The sequence below is a fragment of the Oreochromis aureus genome, linkage group 7, assembly GCF_013358895.1.
Source record: "Oreochromis aureus strain Israel breed Guangdong linkage group 7, ZZ_aureus, whole genome shotgun sequence".
In the NCBI taxonomy this organism is placed as follows: domain Eukaryota; kingdom Metazoa; phylum Chordata; class Actinopteri; order Cichliformes; family Cichlidae; genus Oreochromis; species Oreochromis aureus.
The window spans coordinates 56,924,693-56,934,672 of NC_052948.1; the positions used below are offsets into that span (position 1 = coordinate 56,924,693).

General features: G+C 37.4%; 1 protein-coding gene across 2 annotated transcripts; it reads right to left on the bottom strand.

The window, feature by feature from the left end:
• Positions 1 to 419: 419 nt before the first annotated feature.
• On the bottom strand, positions 420 to 6,096 carry cetn3 (centrin 3). 2 transcript variants are annotated; one of them, XM_031751313.2, is made up of 5 exons: positions 5,931 to 6,096; positions 4,570 to 4,705; positions 4,250 to 4,364; positions 3,938 to 4,129; positions 420 to 1,073 (listed from the first exon to the last, which is right to left on the bottom strand). In XM_031751313.2, exons 1-5 carry the CDS (start codon positions 5,945 to 5,947, stop codon positions 1,030 to 1,032), a joined length of 504 nt encoding a protein of 167 aa, XP_031607173.1. In that variant the 5' UTR covers positions 5,948 to 6,096; the 3' UTR covers positions 420 to 1,029. The 2 variants fall into 2 exon arrangements, with proteins under 2 accessions (XP_031607173.1, XP_031607172.1); XM_031751312.1 differs by lacking the exon at positions 5,931 to 6,096 and having other exon boundaries at positions 4,570 to 4,728.
• Positions 6,097 to 9,980: the final 3,884 nt, after the last annotated feature.

Below are 9,980 nucleotides of genomic sequence, written 5' to 3' on the forward strand. Positions count from 1 at the left end.
CACAGCACAAGACACCTATTATAAGGTTGTGTTGTACATCTTATAGTGTTTGTTTTTTTTATTAGTAAAAAACTTAAAGAAGTCACAAGCAAAAGCAGAACACACTATGGCACATGTTTAAACAAAGCACCATGTCAGCCCAATATCAGACAGAACTGTCACATGATATCAAACAGAAGCTGTCAATTCAGCTCTGTAGAGTGCGCAAGTAGTTCATTGTAAGTTGTAGATTTAAGGTGTTCATCATATTTTTGCCCACCAGATGTCACTAAAGACGACTGTGTTGAAAAGGTTCGAGTAATGAACCACTTTTCAATAAAACCTTCAATACTTCACAAGGCTTCATTTGGCCATCACTAAAAACTAGGTCCCACAACAGAGACACACTTACCAGCACTCAGAGAAAGTAAAATGGTAAAAATGGTGTGACTTACTGGGAAACCAGTTTATTGTGTCAAAAATAAATAGAACACTTGAACATGCACATGTAAACTGGAAATACAACCATTCAAAATAGCCATTTATGAAATATGTGTGTCCTTTACAATATACAGACACTTCTGATAAAAGCAACAACATTTTACACCTACTTGTCTCTATTTTCCCCAACAGTAAATTAATGTGTTTATAAAAGAGTGAAAAGATCTTTTTACAGGATCTAATTACAGAAAGGTGCGAAATGGTTGCAAAACACATTACATATTTAACAAAGATGGTATGACATGGGGGAAAAAACCCAACAAAAAAACTCAACAACGATTAGCTAATTTTAAAGACTAGCATGATATTGATACTTTAACTTTCACCTTCAATAAGAAATGAGTTTGGCTGACGTTGAATCTGTCACACAGTTCAGTGCTTTTATGGAATGACTCAAGTACAACCCTCAGGGTCAATGAAACAACTTCTGTCCACCTGCGGTGCTTCAGAGGAAGCTGTGCGTCCTTGTTGACAGTCAAGTCGCTTAACTGCTCACAAATTGGACGACCAATCCAACCAAGAAGTCCTCAGCAACAGAGAAATCCCTCATCAGGAGTCCCCGCCCATAATTGCAAGGAACTCCTCCTGGTTTACTGGAAAGGGGGTAAACAAGTCCAGTCAGTCAATGAGAGCACCAAAAACAAAAGAAAAAAGTTTTAAAAATGACAGTTTCAGTTCTCTAAAATACAAAAAACCTTTAGTTTTTGCATGTATGTGTATATATGAATTTCTTGTAATCTTTTTATCTCGTTTATTTAAATTCTTTTATTTTGACTACAGCTTCTCTGTTCAGCCCACTTTGACCTTAAGTGGGCTGGAGCAGTGAAACTCCTCTTTCTGACAGTGTAAACATGTTACATAATTTATGTTCTTTTACATGACAAAGAAACAGCTGCTGTGACAAAGAAAGAAATCTGTCAACAGAGTCTTTGGATTTAAATTGTAAGAAATAAAATTAGAGAAAAGGTTCTGGTAGCTGATTGCCCAAATGGTTTTTTTGTTTGTTTGTTTTAAACTGTAGTGGTTTAAAAAAAAAAAAAAAAAGTGGTACATGCAGACATTTCTACATCTCTGCCATTCAGTTTGAAACCTTTTGTCCCCCTACAATGAAAATGGAAAGGGTATCACTTTAGCCATTTAATCAATTCTGCACTAAGCTTTGCAGTCCACAAAATCACTGAAATGCAGCCAGATGCTGCTTAATTTACATTTTTGCTTGTTTCTTCACATTTTCCTGACATGCAGGCATTTAAATCCAGCACCCCCATCTCTCTGTGCAACCTAGCTTCCAAAGGTAGGAAGTAGTAACAAAGTAAAAAATACTTTATTACTGTGCTTAAGTACAATTTTCAGGTATCTTTGCTCTACTTCAGTATTTATCTTTCCAACTTCTTTTTACTTTTACTCAAAACAGGTTCATTACTTTTGCTTTAATGTATTTGGTTCGAGCTATTTGTGTCAGGTAATTTCAAATGCAAGGTTTCTATCAGTCCAACAAACACACAAACTATGTGCAGTTTGTCTCACAGTGTGTTGCTAGCTACAGGTCCAGCTGCTGTGTTTCACAGGGAAGAGAAAAGAAAGAGCGCTATCTTTAACTTAAAATCTCATGAAGTCATTATTAAGTAAGTTTAAAGAATGATTGACTCAATAGCGCTTAACAGAACCACAAACAATTTTTTTAGATTTGAGGCTTTCTTTTTCAGAGGAGCTCCAGTAGCCAGAGTCGTACACGGTAAAGATAAAAAACTATTAAGATATGTATTTTTCCCAAACTACTTGACGATAAATATGTTAAAAGAAAATTGTACATAGAGTGTGATCAGCTACATGAAATGTGCTCTTTTTATGGATCACTAAGTAAACCACATGTCTACGTAACTTTGTACCTAATAACTTTTGTGATGATAAACTTATTTACCAATTAGCAGCTTCCTCTTTTCTGGAACATACAGACTTAGAAAAGGGGAACCTCAGCTCTGAGTTCTTAGAATAACTTTGTTATCTTTGTACACACATAAGCTTGTATAAATAAAGAACGCAGACAGTGATACAGCGCGAGTCTGTGAGTACGAGCGCTCTATGACTGCCCTCGCGAGTAAAAGACAACTGCAGTGTTTGTGTTTTCTAACTCAGGTGTCTCAGCTGAAGAACTGCAGGGTGATTTTTAGAAATCCCTTGTCATTTAAATTGGTCCTTCAAGCTCAGCAATGGAAACAACAGACACGTTTCTGTGACTCCAATCCAAGGTCTGACTGCTGTATCCTGACGTCGTGTCTCCATACGAGCACCTTATAAATGGTGTTCATAGTAGGGCTGCCACGATTAGTCGACGAGTCACGATTACGTCGACTATCAAAATCGTCGACGACTAATTTAATAGTTGACGCGTCGTTTGAAGCTTTGTAAGATCCCAAAAGACACAGGAATAAGTAGTAGGATTTAAGAGTGCAATAACGGACTGAAACACAAGATGGCAGCACTGCATGAAGAAGGATGCCAGCTGCCGTTAAACTCCGAAGAAGAAGCTGTCTCCCAGAATTCATAGTGCGGCCCTGCTCAGTTTCCAACAATGGCGGCCGCTAGTTAGTTTTAATATTACTCTTATTATTCTTTCTGGGTCACAAAATAAACATTTAACATATTTTCAGGCGAGAATGTAGCTGTGTAAACCTCAAATATCTGCTCAGTTTATCAAGACACCACATATTTTCAAAAGCGCTCCGACGTTTTCGGAGACGTCTGTTACCCACCAGCTCGATAGCTAGCCGGGATTCAAGGCTCATTGAAGCCAGTGAGAGCACCAGATTCCCGGCAAATCGTTTTCAAACATCACCACCGTCTTTCGCTACTCAGGTTAAAAACGATATATAAGTCACTTAGAAAACTTAAAAATGTTATTGTTTGGCTTTTTTCAGTATTTTATTTGTTCCTGAGTAAATCGGTTTGGCTGAGATTAAAGTTATAGTTTTTACACAGCTGAATAAACGTCAAGCAGACAACTGATTATCAGAAGTGTGAGATGGTCGAGAATATACTCCGGTGTCCTGTTATATTTTAGATTAAACTTCATCTGAAACAATCTGCAAATTTCACTAAAATTTAATAAACTATCATCTTATCTTTATTTTTAGTTAGTACATACCTTAAACACTTAAAGCTGTAAGCTAATAATAGTTATATAAGAGCAGATGCATGCTAGTGCGTTGTACGTCCAACGGATGCATGATCTGATTAGTCGACTAATCGCAAAATTAATCGGTGACTAGTCGACTATCAAAATAATCGTTTGTGGCAGCCCTAGTTCATAGGCCTCTTTTGTATGTACACCAAAACAAACAAAAGTCCTGTTCATCCACTCCTGCTCACTTAAACAAACTGAACGCGTTTCCCTTCTAGGGATTAAATGTATAGCAATAATTGTCAATGTCGAAGAAAAGAGCAAGTGCTGACTTACTTTCACCATCTCCGTCAGTATCGAACTCCTCGATCATGCTGCGGAGCTCTTCATCGCTGATATTCTCCCCAAGTTCCCGAGCCACACGTCTCAGGTTCCTCAAACTGATCTTTCCTGATTCGTCATCATCAAACAGCTTAAAGGCTTTCATGATCTCCTCTTTCGGGTCTCGCTCTAGGATGCGATCAGTCACTGCAGAACCATACATAACATGTATCAGAGTTACTGAAACACTTCAGTTAAAGATGTCAGAGATTTTCTTCCTCTTGGTCCCTGTCTGCACAGGGGCACATGCAGGGAAGGCAAACTTACCAACTTCACTGAAGTCCTCAAATGTTATTTTCCCATTTCCCTCTCTGTCATAATCCTTAAGGATCTTGAGAACATCCACTTTCTTCACTTCAAAGCCGAGTGCACGCATTGCCACCTGTTGACAGTTTGTGACAGTGAGATGTTTCTGTATTCCTACAGCAGCACAGCAGATGTAAACATGTGAGGAAAAACTGCTTTTTGAGTTCATTATGACAGACATATGGCACATATTAACATACTATACACAGCAGATTAAATACCGCTTCACTGGACTATTTTTGGCTGTCAAACTTGTTTTCCTCTCATCATCCAGTGCTCACCTTCAGCTCGTGGTAGTCAATTTCTTTGTCCTTGTCTGTGTCAAACAACTCAAATGCTTCTTTGATTTCATGTTTCTGATCCTCAGTGAGTTCTCTCCTCTTCTTACGCTTTGTTTTGTCTGCCATGAGCTCCGTTCTGGAGAGAGACAGATGCAGCATATGTTACACAAATGTACACAGGTTTCAGCTGCAATCATACTGCAAACTTTTTTCTTTAACTTAAGTGACATATTTATCCGCTGTTACCCCAAATTAAAGCTTCAATACAGAGTATGTTGTACAGCATATGGCAGAACACCACAGCTTTACAGAAGAAGGTAGCGAAGGGCTGACAAAACACACAATAGACAAAGACGCAGGCAGTGCACTCAGTGTTTAGACAACGTACACAGCCTTGTGATCAGTTTTACCCTAACAACTGAGAAAACGAACTTAAAATCTGTAACTATTTACAGACTGAAGTTTACAAGTATCTACACTCTGTGTTTGCAACACAAGCAGAGTGCAGTACATATATCGTTAGCAATGTAACGAAGTATCTACGACCAAATACTTATTCAGTAAAATCTAATTTATCAGCAACTTAACCACATGATAGAGTAATACTCTGACACCTGTTTATCTAAATATCAATAACATTACAAAATAACATAACAAAACAAATTGACTGTAGTATCATTATAACATTAATTGTCAGATACACATAACACTGTGAAGTGTTTGGCTGACAGCTGATACAGCTACTTTCCTCGGTTAGATTTTCTCTGTTTTTGGTCCTTTTCCCCCTTTCTGTGCCAATTCAACACAAGATTCTCCATGTATAATATTTAATATAAGGTTTCCCCCTTACAATTCCACTACACATACACAAAAGTGTATGTGCACTGAATAAAATGTAATCAGCAACAATGTTGGTCAAGAATGCTCATTTGTTTAAAAAAAAAAAAAAAAAGAGAAAAAACGCTCCTTTGTACTGGTACTGATGACTTTCTGCTGTGGCTATGCGGTCGATGCTTACTGAACGTGTACGTCTGTAGTGGATTGGATGAAAGACAAACGATGCACAGGGGTGGCATCTGAACAGTAGTTTTGCAACTAAATGTGGCCTATAGTACAGTGCATTGTAGTCGTCCAAGTCACATTCAGAGAAACAAAAAAAAAAAAAAAAAACAGTAAGCAGCTAACGTCGACTCTACACTGATTAGTAGCTCCAGCTAATTCCTATGCAATATCCCTCCCGAACAAACACAGCAAACACGCTGCAAAGTTAACATGCTAGCGCCTCTTATGTGAAAGAGCTAGCGACTAGCTCTGTGCGCTGGTATGAGGGATGTTGGAATAACTGCGACAAACCGGCTTACCTCAGAGACAGGCTCATTGTGAGGGGATTTAACGGCCCTGAAACAATTACTCTTATTACTGTCACCAAACACAATCTCACCGAGGCCGACACACAACAATTCCGTTTATCCGCGCTCACATTCACATTTCCTATTGGTATCTGGTCATCAGGCAGCAGCAAATTGCTTTCTGATTGGCTAGAGTGTTCTTCTTCTTCTGCTGCTTTTTTTTTTTTTTTTTTAATATTTCCTCTAGTGCAATCGCAGCGGATCGGAGCAGTATCGCCGCCAGCTACACGTGTGCTGTACTGGATAACAATACAGTAGATGTGCACATGTGTATTGCAAATCAATACAAATCATTTAAACTACGAGGATTATAACACGTAAAGGTCCCTAAAATGTAGTAAATATTTAAGTATAATTCTGAACAGTATTCACCATAGAACAAGATCCTGTGAGTATTTTTTAGCGCATTTTATTGTGTGCCAGCTATGTTTAAAACCTATTTTATATGAGGCTGTGACTAATTACTATTTAAATTAATGTTTAAAATTTACTTGACATTATTATTATTATTATTATTATTATTATTATTATTATTATCAGTATTATTATTTTAGCAGCAGTAGTAGTAGTAGTAGTATTTCAACTGCTGAACAAAAAGAATATCCTATGTAGGATAAATAAAGTATTTTTAATATTGTTGTGCTGATATTTTCTTGGTAAGTTTATTGATTTTTTTTCTAAGCATTTAGAAAATGATGCTGGACCTTTGCAGTCAATGCAAAAAGAAAATGGAATACCATGAAAAATGTTCATATTTGAAAATCTAGAACCATGAAAATTTTTAACGTGTTCACATATGTGTATTTTATGTCTCTGGTCTTCCTACTCTAGACCTCCTCCACCTGAATAAAAAAATACATTTTCATTTTATTTATTTCTTCAGCAATCAGTAGTTGTTTTTTCATTTGTTTGTTGTGTCTGTTTTAGTCATTTGTGTCTCTTTGTAATCTTTTCAGATTTTATTGACTTTTTAACAAGAACTCTCAACTTCAAACAGAAACCCTGCAGGAGTCTTTTAAATCTGTAACAATTAATTTTTTTAATTAACATATTTTAAGGTGTTTTGTACACAATTACCTTCATATAAGATAAATGCTGTGCAATGAAAAATCCGTTTCTCTCTGAAATGCAAAGTATGGATTATTGTTTGAGAAGATCACTTCAAGTGTATGTATTTTATACATACACTTTAACGATCTTCAATCTGAATCTTTATTTGTCTGCAGATATCATAGTGTGAACCTGTTGATGAGGTGCAGACATGAGTTTGATATCAGTAGCAGGTGCATCCCCAGCACTTCCTGAATGGGCATCTTTCTCCTGCTAACCAAATGAGCTTCTCTGTTTTCTATCACCTACACTTTCAATTCTAACACTTACAGCTTTCTTTTATAAAAGCCACATATACCCACTGGCACACACATGCATGCAATACTTTATGCTGCTCTAAGTACTTCATAACTATATAGAGGTGGGACTCAAACCTCCAACTTGGCACTCAATCTCCTCTTCTGCCTGAGCCATAGCCACCCCCTAGTACTCCATCATTACTGTATAACTGAGGTATTAATTACCTCAAGGGATGAAAAATGAAGGCAGCGCTTTAAGTGCCAAAACCTACAGTTTCTCTTACAAGACATTAGCTGCATTGCTCTATTATATCTCTATTTAGCAGTGTACAGTGTATACCACTTATGATAAAAACTGCAGTCTTTTCTCTAAATTAGATAAAGACATCTGCTGTCTAAAACTGAGTATTGCAATAATGATGAGAAAGCCTCTCTCTTCACTGAGCCTTTTGTTAGGGCAGCAGAGGGATTATGCTGTGATTATGCTCCAAATGAACATTACTTACACCTTGAAGATATCTCATGCTTATTTCCTCCATCATGTTGTAGCCTGCATTTTCACTGTGGGTTCAAGATTTGCTTTCCTTACCAAAATTTCTATAAAATGCCATAAAAGCTTGCATTAGCAAAAAGTATTTGCATATTTGTTTTGAGGCAAGCAGTTAATATTTCACATACATTAAACCAAACCAAATTAGAAAACTGGTCTACCTTTTTAATAACTTCACTGAGATTGAACTAGGCTTTATTTATTTATTTATTTTTGTCAGCCAAACATGGGAACACCGTGTATAACAGCAACAAATTCATCTCATTAAGAGTGTTAGAGCTGAATTGAGACACACACCTGAGGACATCCACTGAGTCTGTTTCTTGTAGAACTGAGTTCAACTTAAACAGTCAGCTGTGGAACAGCAGACAGAGGCTTCTTGTGCTGCTTATGTGAGCCACCTCTGTCTTCAGCAATAGAGAAACACCTATGAAACAAAACATACCAATGCTTGCTATGCTTCCCATCAGTTATTTTGCACTGCTCAAATATATTACACACAGTGGCCACTATATTAGGAATGGCTCCTTACTTTCAGAAAGACTCAGTTCTGTATTAAAGGTGAACCTTCTTTGATAATCTGCTAACATATGCTAGCATGTCATTGCATCACATCAGTTAAGCAGATCTTTAAGCGCTTCCCAAAGGTGTTCTGTGAGACTGAGACCTAATGAATGGGGAGGCCAATGAACTAAACACAGAGTTTACTCCATACAAAATTACCCCATACAACCCAACTTGAAAAATGTAATTGACACAGTCCCTCTAAGAGATACTATCTGCGCAAAAGGCAATAAGTATCCGCCTATCATGTTTTCCAGGATGTTAATTCATGCTTTTCTGCCAAAGACACTGCTCATTTCTGTGCAAGGTGTCTTTTGGCAGTGATCTCTGACACGCTGAGTTATGGGATTGCTGTGAGGAGCGTATGATCTTTTGGCATGCAGGGAACGTCCATGAAACCAAAACACTATCTTTCCCTAAACCTAACCAAGTAGTTCTCAGAACATTAACCTAAAAACATAGTGTTTATTGACTAACTCTAACAAACTAGTTTTAAGTTTCGAAACTTAAAAAGCAAAACAAACAAGACACACACTCTCCTGACTGATAAGTCTGGAAAGTATGTATAATCAGTAAAATGATCAAACATTAGAAAAAACTCTTGATAGGGAGCTTTTGTGAGATGATCTCTGTCATTTATCTCATCACAAGTGTTTCAGATATTTTAGTCACAGCCAAAAATATGCATCCTCCATTATCTGCTGGTTCTAAATTTGCAATAGATGAAGCAAGGTGTTTAAATACTTAAGCACATATAATAAAAGCTGTATGAGTAGGTGAATGTCGTTTATTGTATAGAGTGCTTGGGGTTCATTCATTGACAATTCTTCTGAATGCAGACATTTCAGATAAAACTTTTCTAGATTTGCTTATCTTTCCAGTCCATGTGAATGTTGTCTCTTCAAAGACTTTCTTTACCACTGTCATGAACTTCCTACAGATAGTTCTCACCGGCAGTGACAGCACTGTGTGAAGTAGGAGCCACTGGGTCTCTGGTTATCTCCAAGTGAGTCTCCTGTTTCACATGTGTATGCTGAGATAGAAGCTGGAAGGAAAGCACTCACTCACCCAGGAAAGAAAGTGGATCTCTGTTCCTCAAAGTCTCTTCTTAACTTGATAATGTCCTGATGTCCAACCAGGCGTAAACGGTTCTTGTAAATCTACCTAGAGAGGCTTCATTCCCTTTTGCATGAGCAAAATGACAGAAATGACAAACGGCTCATAACCAAACTACACCCTGCTGCAGTGAATGGGCTCCCTCGAGTGCAGTAAAGCATCATACTGAAGAAGAGATGGGTGCGACTGTTCCTGCACAGATGTTCCATCGGTTTGAACATGGTGAGATTAAATGACCAGTAATTATTTGTTGAGTTTAAAGATGTGTTTGATTCAGATAATTGAAAATAGATTGTCGTTATGTATTGTCATTTTAAGAGAACTCTGAAGGTTTATTGTTTTATGAGATTTATGTTCATCGTCATAGAAATTTGTGGCTTGGTCTTTAATTTGTAGACACTGCAGCTTTCAAAAATGGTATTC

Coding starts and splice junctions, on each gene's coding strand:
- cetn3 (XM_031751312.1), bottom strand. CDS start 4,728: ATGCTGCATCTGTCTCTCTCCAGAACGGAGCTCATGGCAGACAAAACA. Junction 4,365..4,569: donor TTGACTACCACGAGCTGAAG/GTGAGCACTGGA, acceptor AACTGTCAACAG/GTGGCAATGCGTGCACTCGG. Junction 1,074..3,937: donor TACTGACGGAGATGGTGAAA/GTAAGTCAGCAC, acceptor CCCCCTTTCCAG/TAAACCAGGAGGAGTTCCTT.